We start from the raw sequence: 17,714 nt of genomic DNA on the forward strand, positions 1-17,714 counted from the left end.
GTCTCATTTTGTCTAACTTTCTGTGTTTGAGGTCTCCTTTCCAGAGGCTGTAGAATCTTAGTTCCTCTTGTTCTGGTGTCTGCTCCCTGGTGGGTGCGGTTGGCCTAGGGGCTTATGCAGACTTCTTGGTGGGAGGGATTGGTACTTACCCACTGGTGGGTAGAGGTGGCTCTTGTCCCTTGTGATGAGCAAGGCCATGTCATGGGGTGTGTTTTTCGGTAGCTGTGAATTCAGTATGACTTTCAGCATCCTATTTTCTGTAATGGGCTGTGTTCCATCTTGGTTGTTGTTTGGCCTGAGGCTTTCAGCACTGGAGCCTGCAGGTTGTTGGGTGTAGCCAGATCTTGGTGCCAAAATGTAGACCTCCAAGAGAGCTCATTCAGATCTGTTTCCCTGGGGCTTCCCCCACCAGTGTCTTTGCCTTCATGGTGAGTCGTAGTTGACCTCAGACCCCTTGGTATGTGTAGCCTGGGTTCCTGTTGAGGTACTGCTCTTTGCAGGATCCCAGTGCATGTGAGACCTTGTGTGCACCCTCCAGAGTAGAATCTCTGTTTTCCCCAGCCGTGTGGAACTCCTACACTCCTAAAGTCCTGCTGGCCTTTAAGACTATGCCCCAAGGGTTCTTCCACCCAGTGCCAGACCCTCAGACTGTATTTGAGGGCTATTTTATGTAGAAACATTCCTGTGTAGCCTTTGTAGGTGTAATATTTTTTGGTGCATGTGTTGTTTTTAGTATAGGTGTCTGCCACTTCTTTCTTATGTGTATTCTGGCAGTTATCCCCTTTATAGGAGGTGTGACTTACGTTGTGGTAACCAGCGTATGCACTGGATGTTGAGCAGAGCCTCCTTTGTGCTCTGTTGTCGCTACCCTGTCAGAAGTGGGTTCTCTTCCGTAGTTGTTGGATTAAGGCCCCCAGGTCTGTTTCTTAGGTGTGTTTTTGGTCTGCATATGTAAGAAATTGGAATTGGAGCATTCCCACTGGGAGGAAAGCCACTGAGTATTCCTCCTCTGGAGCTGTTCACCAGTGGGTGTGAGCTGTTATGTCATTCCTGTTGTATGAGCTCTCAGAGTCCACTGCTGTTGGCACTGCTGTGGGCCCCACCTTAACTGTGGATATGCTTGTAGTTGGCCCTAGTGTCTGTCAGATGTTATTTTCATCAGGCCACCAGCATAGATCCATTGAAGTCAGGTCCCAGGATGCAGTTATCATGGATATGGATCCACTGTAGGCACAATGGGGGGAGTTCATCCTCTGGCCTGGCCCAGCCCCCACGTATATATGCTCACAAAGTGTAAAGCTGCTAAAGGTAAGACCTGTCTTGGCTGCATGAGTACTCATTATCCATTCAGATGTTCTGTCGGTACTTACTTAGTTTACAAAGGCTGTGGTGGTGTCAGTTCTAGGTTGCCCAGCTGGGAGGAGAGGTTTCACTTTTTGTTCCTTAGTTGCACAGCCCCTGGGGCCCAGCTGTAGTTGGAGCCCCACCTCTGCATGTGGGCCACCCATAGGAATCTGCTCCTGAGGCTTCCCCAGAACATAGGAATACACCTCAGTGAGGAAGGGGTGTGGAGGCATCAGCAGCTGGAGTTGCTGGAGCCCCAGTGGGGACGAGGGGCTCAGAGGGAAGCTGGCAACCATGGCATGAGAGAGTTGGCCCCAGCCAGAGCCCTTCCTAGTGCCTTGGGAGGAAAGGCCGGTGCCCGGGGAGAGAGGCTACAAATGGCTCCACCCCTCTCGCATCGCTCAACAGTGACACCTCTCTTCGGTGTTTCCTCCACAGGCATTCAAGGTTGTGGATTTCCTCACTCCTGTCCCCTCAGACCATCTCCCTGCAACTAACTAGAGTCCTCTCCCCAGGTTTTGTCTCTAAATGCCAAGTTCCAGTACCAAACCCCTGTCTTCCTTGTAGGTCTCACTCGGTCCTGCCTGCCTCAGACTGTTGCTCTGCTCTCCTTTGAATAACAGCCGAAACTCCCCTTCTTTCCCATCTGATTTCCCCAACAATAAGGGGACTTCATCAGGTGCAGGAACCTCTCTTCTGCTTTAGCTCCCCACCCGGAAGTGCTGGTCCTGTCCCTCTTCCTCTGCTCTTCCTTTTCCTGTCTTTCTTTTGTCCTACCTGGTTATGTGGGGATCTTTCGTGTCCTTTTAGGTGTCTGAGGTCCTCTGCTAGTGTTCAGCTAGTGCTCTGTGAGAACTGTTCCATTTATAGATGATTCTTAATGCATTTGGAGAGATATAAACTCCACATTCTCCTACTCCTCCATCTTGACTGTCTTTTGTCATCTTTTTACTTTTAATCTGTCTCTACTGAAAATGAGTTTGTTACAGAAACCACATAATTGACTTTTGCTTCTTTATCCACTCTGACAGCCTTTGTCTCTTATTGGAATGTTTAGTTCATTTACATTAATACAGTTTTTGGTTTTTGGATTTAAATTTGCTATCTTCCTATTTGTTTCCTATTTTTCCAAACTGTTCTCTGTTACTTTTTCCTCCTTTGAATTGAATATTTTTTAGTATTCATTTTTTCTCCAACATTAGCTATAGCTAGGTTTAGATTTAAGGTTTACAATATACATATTTAACATATTACAGTCTACCTTCAAATCATGTTATAGTATTTCACATATAACGTAACACTCTCACAGTATACTCCATCTGCTCCTTTTGTGGTCATACATTTATCTTTAAATATCATATATCACACAACATTTTCTCTTTTAACAGTCATTTGTATTTTAAAGAGATGAAGATATTTGCCGTTTCTTGTATTCTTCACTCTGGATGTTTTTCCGTACTTCTGCTTGAAATACGTACCTTTTCTCTTTTTTTCTAAATAACTACCTTTTCAATTTTTGTGGTGCCAGTTTACTAGTCACTACTTCTCTTTTTGTTTCTCTGTAAAAGACTGTTTTTCCTTACCCAAAAAAAAAAAAAAACTTTTTATTTTGAATTGATTATAGATTCACATGAAGTAGCAAAAACAGTACAGAGAAGTCCTGTGTGCCCTTCACTCAGTTTCCCTCAAGGCTAATACCTAACATAATTGTACAGCATTAAAATGAGGAAACTGACATTGGTACAATTCATAGACATTATTCAGATTTTATCAGTTTTTGTATGCACTTGTGTGTTTTTGAGCGCTTTAATTTTTGAAGGATATTTTTCACAAGGTATAGAATTATCAATTGACTGTTTTTTGTTTTCTTTGTTTAAAGATATACTCTGATTTATATGTTGTATAGTTTCTGACTAAAAGTCCACAGTAATTCTTTTTGTTCTATTTTTGTAGGCTGCTACTGCTAAGTTGCTTCAGTCGTGTCTGACTCTATGCAACCCCATAGACGGCAGCCCACCAGGCTCCCCCATCCCTGGGATTCTCCAGGCAAGAACACTGGAGTGGGTTGCCATTTCCTTCTCCAATTTTTGTAGGCAGTGTGTCTTTTTTCTCTGTTTTTAAGACACTCTCTTTGTTGGTGGTTTTCAGCAATGTCATAATGATGTGCTTTCTCAGTTTTCTCAGTATGGACTTTGTATTCTGCCTGAAGTTTGTTGAGCTTTTCTTCCCTAACTTGTTTTTAAATAAGTTTATTTATTTATTTTTGGTTGTGCTGGGTCTTCATTGCTGTGTGGGCACTTCTCTAGTTGCAGTAAGTAGGGGCTACTTTTTGTTGCAGTGCATGACCAACGTAGACAGCATATTCAAAAGCAGAGACATTACTTTGCCAACAAAGGTCCATCTAGTCAAGGCTATGGTTTTTCCTGTGGTCATGTATGGAGTGAGAGTTGGACTGTGAAGAAAGCTGAGCGCTGAAGAATTGATGCTTTTGAACTGTGGTGTTGGAGAAGACTCTTGAGAGTCCCTTGGACTGCAAGGAGATCCAACCAGTCCATCCTAAAGGAGATTAGCCCTGGGATTTCTTTGGAAGGAATGATGCTAAAGCTGAAACTCCAGTCCTTTGGCCACCTCATGTGAAGAGTTGACTCATTGGAAAAGACTCTGATGCTGGGACGGATTGGGGGCAGGAGGAAAAGGGGACGACAGAGAATGAGATGGCTGGATGGCATCACCGACTCGGTGGACGTGAGTCTGAGTGAACTCTGGGAGTTGGTGATGGACAGGGAGGCCTAGTGTGCTGTGATTCATGGGGTCACAAAGAGTCGGACATGACTGAGCCGCTGAACTGACTGAACTGAACTTATGGACTTCTCATTGCAGTGAGAAGTTTTTCTTGTTTCAGAGCACTGGGGTCTAGGCATTCAGGCTTCAGTAGTTGTGACATGTTGGCTCAATAATTGCAGCTCTTGGGCTCTAGAGCACAGGCTCAGTAGTTATGGCTCATGGGCTTAGCTGCCCTCTGGCATGTGGGATCTTCCTGGACCAGGGATTGAACCCATGTCTCCTCCATTGGCATGTGTATTCTTAACCACTGAGCTACCAGGGAAGCCCTTGTTAAGCTTTTTGAATCTGTGGGTTCCTACCTCGCTCCCTGACTTGAGACTATAATTATACTTCTGTTAAATTACTTGATATTTCCACATTAATAATATCAATATTAGGTTACTGATGAGCTGTTTTAGCCTTTTTTTTTTCTTATGTTCTTTATTTGGATAGTCTATTGCTGTATCTTCAGTAGGTTACTGATATTTTCTTTGTACTGTCTGTTAGTGTTAGTTGCTCAGTTGTGTCTGACTCTCTGTGACACCATGGACCGTAGCCCACCAGGCTCATCTGTCCGTGGAATTCTCCAGGTGAGAATAGTGGAGTGGGTTACTATCTCCTACTCTAGGGGATCTTCCTGACCCAGGAACTGAACCCGGGTCTCCTGCATTGCAGGCAGATTCTTTACTGTCTGAGCTACCTGTAATGTCTAGTATACCCCTATACCTAAGCAGAGATACTCATTTTTATATATTCATCTATAGAGTTCCATTTGATTTTCCTTTGCATCTTCAATTTATCTTCTTATTAAATTAATGTTTTGCTTTAATCACTTATGTATAATTAAAGTAGCTCTTTGACAGCCTTGTTAGCTGGACCCGTTATATTTCTCACTTATGGTTTTGTTTCTATGGACTGATTTTTTTCTTCTGGCTATCGGTCACATTTTCCTGCTTCTTGGCTTGGTTAGTGCTTTTTTACTGAATGCTATTGTTGAATGATTCTATTTAGTGTACTTTTTGAAGACAGTGTTGGATTTTTATAGGTAGTTATTTGCCAGTTTAATCCTTTTGAGGCCTGTTTTTAAGTTTTACAAGAGTGTGTCTAGAGCAGCCTTCAGAGATAGTTCAACTCTACCCTTAATGCTTCCCCTAAAGAGACCTTTCATCAGATCAGATCAGATCAGATCAGTTGCTCAGTCATGTCCGACTCTTTGCGACCCCCATGAATCGCAGCACACCAGGCCTCCCTGTCCATCACCAACTCCCGGAGTTCACTCAGACTCACGTCCATAGAGTCAGTGATGCCATCCAGCCATCTCATCCTCTGTCGTCCCCTTCTCCTCCTGGCCCCAATCCCTCCCAGCATCAGTCTTTTCCAATGAGTCAACTCTTCGCATGAGGTGGCCAAAGTACTGGAGTTTCAGCTTTAGCATCATTCCTTCCAAAGAAATCCCAGGGCTGATCTCCTTCAGAATGGACTGGTTGGATCTCCTTGCAGGCCAAGGGACTCTCAAGAGTCTTCTCCAACATCACAGTTCAAAAGCATCAATTCTTCGGCGCTCAGCCTTCTTCACAGTCCAACTCTCACATCCATACATGACCACAGGAAAAACCATAGCCTTGATTAGATGAACCTTTGTTGACAAAGTAATGTCTCTGCTTTTGAATATGCTGTCTAGGTTGGTCATAACTTTCCTTCCAAGGAGTAAGCGTCTTTTAATATCATGGTTGCAGTCACCATCTGCAGTGATTTTGGAGCCCAGAAAAATAAAGTCTGACACTGTTTCCACTGTTTCCCCATCTATTTCCCATGAAGTGATGGGACCGGATGCCATGATCTTCGTTTTCTGAATGTTGAGCTTTAAGCCAACTTTTTCACTCTCCACTTTCACTTTCATCAAGAGGCTTTTTAGTTCCTCTTCACTTTCTGTCATAAGGGTGGTCTCATCTGCATATCTGAGGTTATTGATATTTCTCCTGGCAATCTTGATTCCAGCTTGTGTTTCTTCCAGTCCAGCGTTTCTCATGATGTACTCTGCATAGAAGTTAAATAAGCAGAGTGACAATATACAGCCTTGATGCACTCATTTCCTATTTGGAACCAGTCTGTTGTTCCATGTCCAGTTCTAACTGTTGCTTCCTGACCTGCATACAAATTTCTCAAGAGGCAGATCAGGTGGTCTGGTATTCCCATCTCTTTCAGAATTTTCCACCGTTTATTGTGATCCACACAGTCAAAGGCTTTGGCATAGTCAATAAAGCAGAAATAGATGTTTTTCTGGAACTCTCTTGCCTTTTCCATGATCCAGTGGATGTTGGCAATTTGATCTCTGGTTCCTCTTCCTTTTCTAAAACCAGCTTGAACATCAGGAAGTTCACGGTTCACATACTGCTGAAGCCTAGCTTGGAGAATTTTGAGCATGACTTTCCTAGCATGTGAGATGAGTGCAATTGTGTGGTAGTTTGAGCATTCTTTGGCATTGCCTTTCTTTGGGATTGGAATGAAAACTGACCTTTTCCAGTCCTGTGGCCACTGCTGAGTTTTCCAAATTTGCTGGCATATTGAGTGCAGCACTTTGAAAGCATCATCTTTCAGGATTTGGAATAGCTCAACTGGAATTCTGTCACCTCCTCTAGCTTTGTTCGTAGTGATGCTTTCTAAGCCCCCCTTGACTTCACATTCCAGGATGTCTGGCTCTAGGTGAGTGATCACACCATCGTGATTATCTGGGTCGTGAAGATTTTTTTGTACAGTTCTTCTGTGTATTCTTGCCATCTCTTCTTAATATCTTCTGCTTCTGTTAGGTCCATACCATTTCTGTCCTTTATCGAGCCCATCTTTGCATGAAATGTTCCCTTGGTATCTCTGATTTTCTTGAGGAGATCTCTAGTCTTTCCCATTCTGTTGTTTTCCTGTCTACTTTGCATTGATCGCTAAAGAAGGCTTTCTTATCTCTTTTTGCTATTCTTTGGAACTCTGCATTCCGATGCTTATATCTTTCCTTTCTCCTTTGCTTTTCACTTCACTTCTTTTCACAGCTATATATAAGGCCTCCCCAGACAGCCATTTTGCTTTTTTGCCTTTCTTTTCCATGGGGATGGTCTTGATCCCTGTCTCCTGTACAATGTCACTAACCTCATTCCATAGTTCATCAGGCACTCTATCAGATCTAGTCCCTTAAATCTGTTACTCACTTCCACTGTATAATCATAAGGGATTTGATTTAGGTCATACCTGAATGGTCTAGTGGTTTTCCCTACTTTCTTCAATATAAGTCTGAATTTGGCAATAAGGAGCTCATGATCTGAGCCACAGTCAGCTCCTGGTCTTGTTTTTGCTGACTGTATAGGGCTTCTCCATCTTTGGCTGCAAAGAATATAATCAATCTGATTTCGGTGTTCACCATCTGGTGACCAGGGGCTTTGGCCGGGAGGACCAACCCCACGTCCAAGGAGCCGTGGCTGCGCGGGTGCAGGAGGGCCTAGAGGAGCTATCCCACGTTGAAGGTCAGGAAGGGCAGCGGTGAGGAAATACCCCTCGTCCAAGGTAAGAAGCAATGGCTGCGCTTTGCTGGAGCAGCTGTGAAGAGATACCCCACGCCCAAGGTAAGGGAAACCCAAGTAAGATGGTAGGTGATGCAAGAGGGCATCAGAGGGCAGACACACTGAAACCATACTCACAGAAAACTAGTCAATCTAATCATACTAGGACCACTGCCTTGTCTAACTCATTGAAACTAAGCCATGCCCGTGGGGCAACCCAAGATGGGCGGGTCATGGTGGAGAGATCTGACAGAATGTGGTCCACTGGAGAAGGGAATGGCAAACCACTTCAGTATTCTTGCCTTGAGAACCCCATGAACAGTACGAAAAGGCAAAATGGTAGGATACTGAAAGAGAAACTCCCCAGGTCAGTAGGTGCCCAATATGCTACTGAAGATCAGTGGAGAAATAACTCCCGAAAGAATGAAGGGATGGAGCCAAAGCAAAAAGAATACCCAGCTGTGGATGTGACTGGTGATAGAAGCAAGGTCTGATGCTGTAAAGAGCAATATTGCATAGGAACCTGGAATGTCAGGTCCATGAATCAAGGCAAATTGGAAGTGGTCAAACAAGAGATGGCAAGAGTGAATGTCGACATTCTAGGAATCAGCGAACTGAAATGGACTGGAATGGGTGAATTTAACTCAGATGACCATTATATCTACTACTGCAGGCAGGAATCCCTCAGAAGAAATGGAGTGGCCATCATGGTCAACAAAAGAGTCCAAAATGCAATACTTGGATGCAATCTCAAAAACGACAGAATTATCTCAGTTCGTTTCCAAGGCAAACCATTCAATATCACAGTAATCCAAGTCTATGCCCCAACTAGTAACGCTGAAGATGCTGAAGTTGAACGGTTCTATGAAGACCTACAAGACCTTTTAGAACTAACACCCAAAAAAGATGTCCTTTTCATTATAGGGGACTGGAATGCAAAAGTAGGAAGTCAAGAAACACCTGGAGTAACAGGCAAATTTGGCCTTGGAATACGGAATGAAGCAGGGCAAAGACTAATAGAGTTTTGCCAAGAAAATGCACTGGTCCTAACAAACACCCTCTTCCAACAACACAAGAGACCTTTCATGATCTACACCAAGTACCCCAGATGATCATTGAGGACTGTCCATTCTGGCTAGTTAGAGCTCAAATGTCTTCCTGCCCTGTATGACCTATGGGATTTGCTGTATTTACAGCTCCCCAATTGTTTTTTGTCTGGCCTTGTTGGGTTTCCATGTATTAACGTGTGGCCTAGTCCACAGTAGACTCAGGGGACCTCCTATGTAGATTTGTGATGCTCTCTCCTAATCTAGTTCCTCCTTACTTGAACCTTCATATAAATTCCCAGCTGCTTCAGTCTCCTCAACTCTGATCTGTTTCCTCAACTCAATGGACCTCTGGACTCTTTTTGCATTTTCTGTTCCCTGTAGGTACTGTGTGAAAATTGTCTCCCAGAAGAATGCTGGTGTGATTGTAAAACTCATTTGTTTCCCTTTTCTCAGGAATCACAACCCTACTGTTTTCCAGTATTTGTAAATTGTTATTTAACATACTTTAGTCATTATTTCTAGCTGTTTACAGTGCCTTTTTATATTAGCTATTTATTATTTCTTCATGGCTGGAAGACTTAATCTGTTTTATTTTGTTTTTTGGTTAAAATAAACTTGCTGGTACACTCCACAAGTTTCTCTTATTGTGAATATGTCATATTAACACTCCTATGAACATTAGTAACTCACCTTTAAAAAAAAAAAGTCTGCCCTTTAGTTACCTTGCTTCAGGTAAAATTGATCTCTGTGTCATTTCCTAAAGCTGCTTTCTTCTTGTCTACTTTCATAATAAAAACTCCTCAAAAGCATTTTCTCACCTCCTTCAAGTCATTTCCTTATCTTGCAAAGAAAGCTTTTTTGCATTTTTGCCTATATGTGTCCTGCAAAATCATGATATGAATGGTACCTTGGCTTGGTTTAATATTTGTATATCTATCTCATATATATATATATATATATATATTTATATATTTATATCTATATATATTTATATTTATATCTATATTTTTATAGATATATATATATATTTTATATATATCAGTCATGTCCATGGACTCAGTCATGTCCAACTCCTTAATATTTGTATATCTATCATATCTATATATGATAGATATATTTATATATTTATAAATATATATATTTATAGATATTTATATCTATCTATATCTATAGATATATTTGGAGAAGGCAGTGGCACCCCACTCCAGTACTCTTGCCTGGAAAATCCCATGGACCGAGGAGCCTAGTAGGCTGTGGTCCATGGGGTCGCTAGGAGTTGGACGTGACTGAGTGACTTCACTTTCACTTTTCACTTTCATGCATTGGAGAAGGAAATGGCAACCCACTCCAGTGTTCTTGCCTGGAGAATCCCAGGGACAGGGGAGCCTGGTGCGCTGCCGTCTCTGGGGTCTCACGGAGTCGGACATGACTGAAGCGACTTAGCAACAGCAGCAGCAACATATATATTAATATTTGTGTAGTCTCATTTTTATATATTTTATTACATAGCTCTATGCCTTCCCCCATGTTGTTTATATCCTTCTTCCCCAATTTTGGTTCCATGGTGCATGACTTATGTTATTTATTGAATATATTCTTAATTTCCCTGCTACTGCTGTGTGGCAAAACCCAACCTAATCCCCCCCCATACTCCCTGCCTAAGTGTACAGCCAACCAGATTGGTGCTATTTTAATTTTATTTATAAATATCAAGTGTAGTGCTGTTTTCCTTTCCTACTTTCTGAGAAGTCAGTTTCCTCTCCCATGGTCAGAGCTGATTTTTAAACAGGTAGTCTTTTCCCCTCATGTATCTAGTGCCTCTTCCATTGTTACCATTCTCAGTTCATGACTTTTCCCTCCTATTTTACTAAGAAAACAGCAAATTTTACTGTCAGTCTCTTGGTCTCTGTACTCTTATCTACTCTGCTTTCCCCCTCATTATGATGAATTACTCCCTCTTTTGTCTAAAGCTTATCACCTCACTGTACACTGGATCCCATACAGTCTCTCTTACTCAAGGACTTAGCTCCTATGATTATCCTATCTTTCTTTCTCTTGCAAAAATCAAATTTACTCTGTGTAATTATTTGCATTAGCATACAAACATGCCATAGGATCTCCAATATGTATATTTTTAGAAACTTCCCTAGATTTCATAATTATCTCTAGCCCTGTATCATTACTCCACTTTATAGCAGAGCTTCTTAAAATAGTTACCTATGCTCAATTTCTCTATTCATCATTTGCCATTCTCTTGAAATTAAAAATTAGACTTCCATCTCTACTCTGCTTCTCAGTAATTCACAGTGACAGTTCTAGTCAGTTTTTGTTATTCATAGTAATTGATACCAACAGTATTTAACATAGTTTATTTCTTCCTTCTTAAACACTTGATTTAACTTCTGGAGCATCACACTCATAATTTGCTTCCTTGTTTTCCTGACCTTTCCATGTTGGAGTATCCAAGGCTCAGTCCTTGACTCTTTTCTCTGTCTTCATCCAGTTCTGAGATACGTCTTTCATTTCCAAGGCTTGGTGTACCATCCGTATGTTCATCACTTCCATGTTTCCACTTCTTGCTGTGATCTTTCTTTGAGCCCCAGGCCCTGTGTGTTCTCAGTTCCTTTGTAGTTGTGTATCCATAGTTCCACATCCACAGATTCAACCAGCAGTAGACCATGTATTACTGTAGTATTTACTATTGAAAAGTTTCTACATGTGAATGGATCCACATTGAAACCCATGTTGTTCAAGGGTTAATTGCAATCCTTAGAAAAACTTACATCTACATACACACACACACCCCCTACTAAAACACTCCAGAGATTTTTCATGTCATTCAGAATAAAATCCAAACTTTGAGGTAGGGTTTACAAGGTCTATCTAACATCTCCCTGACTGTTTCTGCGATCTCAAGGCCTAAAACTGCATGTGTCACTCATCTGAAGCCACACTGACCTTTGAATGTGATCTTTGAATATGTCACATGGATTTCTACCTCAGGGTCTTTGTCTTATTTGTTCCTCCAGATCTAGACATGAATCATTCCCTCATTTGGAAGCCTTCCCCTAACTGCTGTATCTTAACTAATTATGTAATCTTACCCATTGCTCTGTCCTCTTTTTTTTTTCTCTTGGCCATGCCAAGCTGTTTGTGGGATCTTAGTTCCCTGATCAAGGATTAAATGTAGGCCCATGGCAGTGGAAACACAGAGTCCTAACCACCAGACTGCCGGGAAATTCCCTACTCTGTCCTCTTACCCTTTTTCTTCATAGGCCTTATTACTATAAGATGTTACATATGAGTAAGTAGGTATGTGTTTATCATCTGTATCTTCCTCTAGAGTGCAACCTTTATGAGAGTAGAACTTGGGTTAATTATATGTCCATCATGTAGTATTGTTGCTGTTGTGTTAGTCGCTCAGTCATGTCCAACTGTTTGCAGCACCTTGAGCTATAGCCTGCTATCCTCCCCAGTCCATGGAATTCTCCAGGCAAGAATACTGGAGTGGGTAGCCATTCCTTCTCCAGGGGATCTTCCTGACGCAGGTCAAACCCAGGTCTCCTGCATTTCAGGTAGATTCTTTACTGTCTGATCTATCAGGGATGCCCCATCATGTAGTATAATACTGGCAATTTAATAAGTGCTGGATAAATGTGTTGAATAAGTAAAACCTATTAGACATATATATTACTCCCAATTTCAGATGTAGGAACTGAATTGATCACAGCTGTCAGGTTTTTCAATTCCAAATTTATTGTTTTGAACCTCAGCCACTTGTTTCTAGATCCTTGTCTGCTCATTTATTTGTCCTTATCTGATTATTCCTCATCTGAATTACTGTGGCTGTGTGATTCTTGAAGCATTTGCTATATTTGACTTGTACTTTGGTTACCGAGGACTTCCCTGATAGATCAGATGGTAAAGAATTCGATGGAGACTGGGTTTTTGATCCCTGGGTTGGGAAGATACCCTGGAGAAGGAAAAGGCTACCCAGTCCAGTATTCTGGCCTAGAGAATTGCATGGACTTTATAGTCCATGGGATCCCAAAGAGTGGGACCCGACTGAGTGACTTTCATTTCACTTGGTTACCAGTGTATACCTCTTTTTTGTGCTCTCCCAGTGCCTTATGAATGCATTAAAAATTATGGAACAATCACAAATTATTTCTTCTTGGATATCTTAGTATTTGAGTTTTAAAGTTAGACTTGATTTTCTATAAGCTATCCAGCTTTTCCTTTTAAAGTTAGTATAAACTTCAGGACTTGTGATTTTATAAAATTTTTCTCTAGCAACATGTAAACTTCTTAATTTATAGGGTAATAATAGACTTGTTTTAGGAGAGAGTTTTCATCTTAAAAATACTCAATAATAACATTGGTATCTTGTCTGTACTTTCTTTTGTAAAAAGTACTTAAGCATAGCTGAAAACAGAAAGCTTTTCAAGTTTTTGATAAGATTAACCCTTTGCTTAGTGGATTTTCTCATATAGGAAAACTTTATTTCCTACTTTACTATTCTTCTATCCTTTTTCTTTTTCACTTTTCCCAAGAAATGGGGCAGTATTGATTTAGTATTGATTTATTGATAGGGGACCATCATGTGGTAAAGAAGGGTTTTCATTTTTCTGTGGAGTAGGTTACAGAGTCTCTAGCAAGAAAGAGAAGGGCAAAGATTGATTTCTGTATTCTTATGAGAAGAGGCTGAAATGAAGCAGCAAGAGCTGTGGCCTTGGTAGCTAATGAGAATCTGTCTTTTCCGTGTGAACAGTGAGAGAAGTCAGGCTGCTCTTAGTGTCGCTACCACCCACAAAGCTGTGAAGAAGGCTGGTGAGAGCAGATGGTATCCAGACACAGTTTGATTTGTTTAGAAACCTGCATAAAGAGCAGCATGTGTTTTGTTTTGTTTTCCCCTTAATTACTCAGAGCCAAGGAGATCAGTTTTCAAATAAAGCATAGTGATATAGCCAGGAGAAAAAATTAGAAGAAAACGGACAACTCTGTTATTAACTGCATCATTTCAATTCCATGATATTTAGTATCTTCTTTGTATAATGCGATGTACTAGACATTGTAGGGCATGCAAAATAGAGTGAGTTAAGTATTACAAAATAAATTCAGTTCAGTAAACATGGTATTAGTGCTTTTTATTTGCCACCGAAGTGCTGGGAACATAGGAACTAAAGTACTTCCTATCTTCAAGGAGCTTACAGGATAGTGAGGGAAATTAAGTAAATGGAGATCAGTTCCACACAAGCAGGCACTATGATATATGTATCAATGTGCCATAGAATCTCTGAAGAAAGGGTACTTCATCCAGCCTGAGAAGATAGTGAGGAAAGGCTCCTGGGAGAAGGTAAAACCCTAGTGTATAGCCCTAACTGAGGGTTAAAGGATGATGAATAGGTGTTAGCCAGTTAAAAATGAGGGGTGGAGAGAAATCAGGGCAGAAGGAAGAGCGTGAGCAAAAGGTCAGAGGCAAGAAACATCATGACTCTTCAGGAGAGATCCAAGCAAGTACTGCCCGTAGAGCTGAAGGTACATTTGTAGGAGTAGATGAGATTATGGTGCCAGATTGGGATGGAATTTGGAGTTTATTCTATATGTTCATGTTTCTTCCTGTGTGGCCTGTAGATTCTTCAACAGCAGCTCTTAGTCTGTTTGAAGAAACGCAGGTCTAAACCCACATCAGGATGTGAAAAATATCCTTAAAATCTGTTATTTTTGCTCAGAATTGGGGTTTTCTTATCTGGCTAATGTAGAATGCTCTGTATTTAACAGATATTTCCTAAATGATATATTTTATCGGGTTTACACAAGCACAGTATTAATGAGAGAATTTATGTCTTAAATTGGTGTTTTGGGAGGTTTCCAAGAGAACTATGGTTATAAAAAGTTGTTTATAAAGTAAATACAGAAGAAATGTATACTATATCTTGGGATCAGTAAAAAGAGGCAGAAAACTCCAAACAAAAAGCAATCTGAAAGCCTGATTTGTGACTATATCTTTAAGGATATATTTTCCTAAAACCAATTCAGCGTGGGAATTCCCTGAAACCTCTATCATTCAGTGTTCAGTCTCTGGCTGTGTATGTGTCTGTGTATAATTTAGGAGAAAGCGAGGAATATAGAAATGGAAAATATTGAAAATATCAGAGAGAACTTATGTTTATAAATGTTTTATCTGTCTCTTTTGCTGTACAGGAATTAGAGAATAAAAGAAGACTACAAAAACAGGCTGTTGCTAGTCAAAGTGCCATGGAAGTTCGCTTAAATAGAGCTCTAGAAGAAGCAGAAAAGTATAAACTAGAGTTAAGTAAACTACAGCAAAATAACAAGGTATGGAAAAATGGAATAGTTTTGTTAGTGGTCACCTTTGTTAACTTCCTTTTTTACTCAACACTCAAAAGTAATAGTTTTTAAATTATAATTCTTGATGTCATGGTGAACATATCTTTTCAAAGAAACACACTCATTAGGAATATGTATATTTCTGGTAAGTTAGGTTTATATTGTTTAGACTAGCACCATCATTAGGTGATAGCACAACTCTTTGGAGGAGGCATTCATTTTTTCCTCCAACAAATCTTTATCGTATGCCCATATTACATGCCAGACACTGTGGGAATAAATGGTGGAAAAATGTTTCTTGTCTCTCAAGTCTTTTAAATCCTTCTCTGAACATCAGTTTTCCAATATATATAACACAAGGGGCTATATTACCAGGGCACTGGTTGTCAAATTTGAGCACATGTCAGAATTACCTGGAGGGCTTATTAAAACAGATTCCTGGGTCCCACCCACAGATTTTATTATTCAGTAGTATGGGGTGAGACTTGAGAATGTGTGAGGTTTTTTATTTTATTGGAGTATAATTGATTTACAATGTTGTGTTAGTTTCTGCTGTACAGCAAAGTGAGTAATATATACATATATATATATGTATATATATATATAATATCTCCACTGTTTTTTAGATTCTTTTCCCATATAGGCCATTACAAAGTATTGAGTAGGGTTCCTTGAGCTAATAGGAGGTTCTTATTAGTTATATATTTCATATATAGTAGTATGTATATGTCAGTCCCAGTCTACCAACTTTATCTCTTCCCCACCCCTTACTTCCTCATTACCATAAATTTGTTTTCTAGATCTGTGGCTCAGTTTCAGTTTTATAGATAAGTTCATTTGTTCTCTTAGATTCTGCATATGAGTGACATCATCTGATATTTGTCTTTGTGTGTTTGCTTACTTTACTCAGTATGATAATCTCTAGGTCTGTCCATGTCATTGCTAATGGCATTATTTCATTCTTGTTTATGGCTGAGTAATATTCCATTATATATATGTACCACATCTTTATCCATTCCTCAGTTGATGCACATTTAGGTTGCTTCTTCCATGTCCTGGCTATCATAAATAATGCTGCAGTGCACACTGGGGTACATGTATCTTTTTTGAATTATAGTTTTCTCTGGATATGTGCCAAGGAATGGGATCATATGAAAGCTCTATTTTTAGTGTTTTAAAGAACTTCCATACTATTTTCCATAGTGGCTGTATCAATTTACATTCCCACCAACAGAGCAAGAGGGTTCCCTTTCCTATACCTCCTCTCCAGCATTTATTGTTGGTACATTTTTTTGACGATGGCCATGCAAGTAGAGAGTGAAAAAGTTGGCTTAAAGCTCAACATTCAGAAAACGAAGATCATGGCATCTGGTCCCATCACTTCATGGGAAATAGATGGGGAAGCAGATGGGGAAACAGTGTAAACAGTGTCAGACTTTATTTTTTGGGGCTCCAAAATCACTGCAGATGGTGACTGCAGCCATGAAATTAAAAGGCGCTTACTCCTTGGAAGGAAAGTTATGACCAACCTAGATAGCATATTCAAAAGCAGAGACATTACTTTGCCAACAAAGGTCCGTCTAGTCAAGGCTAAGGTTTTTCCTGTGGTCATGTATGGATGTGAGAGTTGGACTGTGAAGAAGGCTAAACGCCAGAGAATTGATGCTTTTGAACTGTGATGTTGGAGAAGACTCTTGAGAGTCCCTTGGCCTGCAAGGAGATCCAACCAGTCCATTCTGAAGGAGATCAGGCCTGGGATTTCTTTGGAAGGAATGATGCTAAAGCTGAAACTCCAGTACTTTGGCCACCTCATGCGAAGAGTTGACTCATTGGAAAAGACCCTGATGCTGGGAGAGATTGGGGGCAGGGGGAGAAGGGGACGACAGAGAATGAGATGGCTGGATGGCATCACTGACTCGATGGATGTGAGTCTCAGTGAACTCCCGGAGTTGGTGATGGACAGGGAGGCCTGGCGTGCTGTGATTCATGGGGTCGCAAAGAGTCAGACAAGACTGAGTGACTGAACTAAACTGAATGCTGACTAGTGTGAGGTGATACCTCATTGTGGTTTTGATTTACATTTCTCTATTGATTAGTGATGATGAGTATCTTTTCATGTGCCTCTTGGCCATTTGTATGTCTTTGGACAAATGTCTATTTAGAACTTCCACTCATTAAAAAAATTTTTTTTTGATTGAACCATTTTTGAAGTGTTTATTTAATTTGTTAACAATATTGCATCTTTTAAATATTTTTTGTGTTTCTTTATTCCACAAGGCTTGTGGGTTCTTAGCCCCCTGACCAGGGATGGAACCTGCACCCCCTACAGTGGAAGGTGAGGTCTTATCCTCTGGACTTCCAGGGAAGTCCCCCTACTCATTTTTTTTTTTTTAATTGGATTCTTTGTTATAAAACTACATGAGCTGTTTCTGTATTTCAGAGATTAATCCCTTGTCAGTTGCTTCATTTGCAAATATTTTCTCCTATTCTGAGGGTTGTCTTCTTGTCTGTGGTTTCCTTTGCTGTGCAAAAGGTTTTAAGTTTCATTAGTTTGCATTTATTTATTTTTGTTTTTATTTTCATTACTATAGACGGTGGATTG

At 40.6% G+C, this 17,714-nt stretch overlaps 1 protein-coding gene across 8 annotated transcripts in view; it reads left to right on the plus strand.

Moving 5' to 3' along the window:
- Positions 1–17,714, plus strand: part of TEX9 (testis expressed 9) — a 101,603-nt gene that overhangs the window by 50,637 nt on the left and 33,252 nt on the right. For 6 of the 8 annotated variants that reach the window (XM_006074917.3, XM_044925051.1, XM_025295648.2 and 3 more), the window contains one exon: positions 14,966–15,100. The exons of 1 other annotated variant lie outside the window; for it this stretch is intronic. In XM_006074917.3, coding sequence (XP_006074979.1) covers positions 14,966–15,100 — 135 coding nt within the window. Of the gene's footprint in view, positions 1–14,965; positions 15,101–17,389; positions 17,448–17,714 lie in introns of all 8 variants that reach the window. One more of the 8 variants, XM_025295647.2, reaches the window with a different exon arrangement.

The sequence above is a fragment of the Bubalus bubalis genome, chromosome 11 (assembly GCF_019923935.1).
Source record: "Bubalus bubalis isolate 160015118507 breed Murrah chromosome 11, NDDB_SH_1, whole genome shotgun sequence".
Lineage (NCBI taxonomy): Eukaryota > Metazoa > Chordata > Mammalia > Artiodactyla > Bovidae > Bubalus > Bubalus bubalis.